This window comes from Saccostrea echinata, unplaced genomic scaffold, assembly GCF_033153115.1.
Source record: "Saccostrea echinata isolate AGI-Se365-2 ecotype Australia unplaced genomic scaffold, CSIRO_AGI_Sech_v1 ptg000005l, whole genome shotgun sequence".
NCBI classification, from domain to species: Eukaryota; Metazoa; Mollusca; class Bivalvia; order Ostreida; family Ostreidae; genus Saccostrea; species Saccostrea echinata.
Genome location: NW_026889754.1, coordinates 5585511 through 5589620, shown reverse-complemented (window position 1 = coordinate 5589620; position 4110 = coordinate 5585511). Strand labels below are relative to the sequence as shown.

At 40.5% G+C, this 4110-nt stretch overlaps 1 protein-coding gene across 1 annotated transcript; it reads right to left on the bottom strand.

Annotated features, from left to right (window-relative positions):
- Nucleotides 1-888: 888 nt before the first annotated feature.
- On the bottom strand, nt 889-4110 carry LOC133179563 (uncharacterized protein K02A2.6-like). Its single transcript, XM_061314291.1, has one exon. The coding sequence runs from the start codon at nt 4108-4110 to the stop codon at nt 889-891; it is 3222 nt and encodes a 1073-aa protein (XP_061170275.1).

Sequence of the window (4110 nt, the reverse complement as noted above, 5' to 3'; positions counted from 1 at the left end):
CTGATTACAAAATCCTTATGAAAGCATGAATTAAATAAATATATTTCTAAGTTTTTTAGAACTTTTACCCAGTCCCAGTTGTAAAGTTTATAGACTGTCACAATAAAAATATGCTCAAGTCAATCTTAAACATGTATCAAACTAACCCATTATGAAAAGTATAACAAGACAGATTTAGACAATATGTAAAAAAAAAAACAATTACAGAAATTATCTGTATGTTCATTATTACCTATTTTAGGAAATTTTAGGGGCAACTGAATATACGAACTTATGAAACTCACACTTTCTGTGAGATACTGTCATCCTGATCTATACATTAGAGCATGGGTATTGTGTGTGTAGTAGGGCTAGGCAATAATTCCAATATTCCGGTATACATGTATTACGGTATGTTGACAAAAAATATCGTATTGCAATACATTTTTTGTAATACTGAATACCGGCAAAATGCTTGGACTCAGGAATCCTACCATAAAATATAAAAAAAAGTTGTCAGAAAGGTTTGCGATCATGCCAAACAGTAAGATGTTACGTTTGTTGTAATGGCAAATAGATTCAGGATCTATCTGGTATTATGAATTAAACATGTCGTTGAGACAGTGCTGTATTAAAAACACGTGTTGTTTTTAACTCGTTTATTTAACTAACAGAGAAAATCAAAACATGCACAGAAGTATTATTTCCGGATTACTCAGTACGAACTAACATACACTACACTCCTCCCTGACTAGTAGAAGGATCACCATGAAAACAAAAATGAAATTGATTAATGTAGCAAACAGTTCAATCAAATACAACTAAAAATTACTTCACGCAAAATGAACTTTACAGAAACATGAGAAAGGTTCATCTCAGTAAATGATCATTTCCAGATTATGGATGAGCTCACAAATTCAGTCTGTCCGGCTTATTACGAGTTCTTGGCGGATTTCGACGTGGCACTGTTACTGGTGAACTGGTCTCTACATCCTTCGCGCATTCCTGAGTTTTGTCGGTAGGACATGGAACCTTCACGGATGGCACAAACGGAATATCCACTGGAGTTGGATATGCGGCTTGATTTTTGGATGTATGAACTATTTGGTCAATATGTCTCCTCCAAAGAGATCCATTGACATCGACTTTGTAAGATAAAGGTCCAGTGCGTGAATGGATTTGTCCATTTGCCCATTTGTCCGAGTTAGTGCGATAATCACGCGTGTTTACCGAGTCCCCATCAGCAAATTCTCGAATCACGTTTCCACAGTGTTTTGCTGTTGAGCCATATTGTTTTTGCAGTACTGTACTGGTTAAATCCGGTTTCATAATATCCAATCGGGTACGTATATTACGGCCATACATTAGAATAGACGGTGATTCGTTAGTTGTTCCTTGTGGTGTGATTCTGTATTTGCATAGAAATGAGTTTAGTTTCTTGTTTATGCAAGCTGATTCTCCTGAGGTAGATTTGATTGCTTTTTTAAATGACTGAACGAACCTCTCAGCTTGGCCATTCGTCCGCGGGTGGAATGGAGAAGAGGTTATGTGTCTGATGGCATTCGACTCCATAAACTGACGAAATTCCTCTGAGCGAAATTGAGGTCCATTATCGGACACTATTTCTGCAGGTATTCCCTGTCGTGCAAACAAGGTTCGTAAGGTGTTAATTGTTGCATTGCTTGTAGTACTCCTCATCTCAAAGATTTCCGGCCATTTCGAGTACGCATCCACAACAATGAGAAACATGGCATTGTGAAAAGGTCCGGCAAAATCTATGTGTAAGCGATGCCATGCCTTTGGCGGGAAATTCCATGGGTGAACAGGTGCAGCGGAAGGTGTGTTCTGCACACGTTTACAACCAGGACAAGCCTTGCAGACTTCTTCAATTGCTTCGTCAATTTTGGGCCACCATACATATGATCTGGCTACTGCCTTCATTTTGACAATACCTATGTGGCCAGAATGAAGCTCTGTCATTACTTTCTCACGCAGAATGTCTGGGATGATCACACGATTTCCCCATGTAACATATCCTTGATAAACATTGAGTTCTTCTCTGCGATTGTAGTACGGCTTTAACTGTTCATCACAATCATGAGGAAAATGTCCTCGGACCACATAGTCCAAAACTTGACTCAGAACTGGGTCACGTTGTGTTTCCCTACGAATTTGCACACAAGTTACAGGTAAGTCATCGAAATGTCTGTTGTAGAACAAATCAATGGGATCCTTTTCATCCTGTGGTTGATTAATACTGGGTAGTGGTACACGCGACAGTGCGTCAGCATTACCATGAGATTTGGTTCCACGAAACTCAATGTCATACTGGTATCCTGAGAGGAATACAGCATAGCGCTGAAGACGTGCTGCTGTCATCACAGGAAGGGACTTCTTTGGATTGAAAATGCTAAGAAGAGGTTTGTGGTCTGTGACAAGTGTAAATTTATGTCCATAAAGGTATGAATTGAACTTTCTAACACCCCAATAGAGAGCAAGGGCCTCTTTGTCAATTTGTGAATAAGCCTTCTCTGCTTGGTTTAATGTGCGCGACGCAAATGCTATAGGTCTTTCGGAGCCATCTGGGAACACATGAGAAAGTACAGATCCGATCCCATATGGTGAAGCATCTGCAGCTAGTTTCAAAGGTAGTTTGGCATCATAATGGCACAAAACCTTGTCAGAGCAAATCAACTCCTCGATTTCTTGGAAGGCTTTATCTCTCTTGGAACTCCATTCCCACTTGGTTCCTTTGTTGAGAAGTTCATGTAGTGGTCCTGCTACACTTGACAGATTGTCTATAAATCGGTGATAATAGTTCACTAGACCTAAAAATGATTTAAGCTGTGACACGTTCTCAGGGCGTTGGGCATCTCTTACAGCCTCAATTTTGTCAGGTGACTTGTGTAGGCCACGAGCATCAATTTCATGTCCAACATAGCTCACTTTAGCCTGAAAAAATTCACACTTCTGAAGATTCACATGTAGTCCATAGGATTGTAGACGGTCCAGTACCAGTTTTAAGTTGTGTAAGTGCTCCTCGTCATTGCGACCAGTAACAATGATGTCATCAATGATCACTTGTGTTGATGGTATATTCTGTAATACTTGCTCGATTGCACGCTGCCATAGTGCTGGAGCGGATGCAATTCCGTACGGAAGTCGCTTGTATTTAAACAGGCCCTTATGAGTGTTAATGACGAGTAGATCTTGTGAATCTTCATCTAGTTCCATGTGGTGATATGCTTGCGTTAAGTCCAATTTTGAGAAATTCTTTCCACCAGCTAGGGTTGCGAAAATGTCCTCAATTTTGGGAAGAGGGTATTTGTCGACGCACATTACAGGATTGATAGTTACTTTGTGATCGCCGCACAGTCTAACGTTACCATTCTTCTTAATGGCTGGGACTATGGGAGTAGCCCATTTGCTATGTGCAACAGGCTCAATAATTCCATCTGCCTGTAATTGATCAAGTTCTTGCTCAACCTTGGTCCTCAGTGAGTACGGAACGGTCCTAGCTTTAAGAAACACAGGTTTGGCTTCCGGATCAACTGTAACTGTCCCCTTAATGTGTTTAAGAGTTCCGACTCCAGGTGAAAACAACTCCTTATGCGAGTCAAGCAGATCCTTCAATGGTGACTGATTTGTTGAATTACTTGAACGTAAAGTCTTTATCTCCTGCCAGTTGAGCTGTAACTTTCCAAGCCAGTCTCTTCCAAGTAAAGCTGGTCCATCATGTGGAACAACAAGTAATTCAAGGTTAGCAGATTGCGAGTTGAGTTTAACATTCACCTTCATCTTGCCCACAGGTTGAATCATGTCTCCTGAATATGCACGCAGTAATTCACTGGATGGTTCAAGGTTTACCTTGCTAAAGTTTGCACTGTAGCCACTCTTGGAAATCACGGAAACAGCTGTTCCTGTATCGACTTCCATCTTGATGACTTTGCCTTCAATAATTGGTTCCACAGTTATTGGTGGTTCATGATGTGATTTCATGTGGAAAGTGCTTGTGATGTGTAGAAGTGGTTCTCCATCACCCTCCTTGTAGCGTTCTTCAGAGTGAAATTCCTCCTCATTATAGAATAGGGAAGTGTTACGTCCCTTGTTCCTGTCACGTTTCTTTTTCAT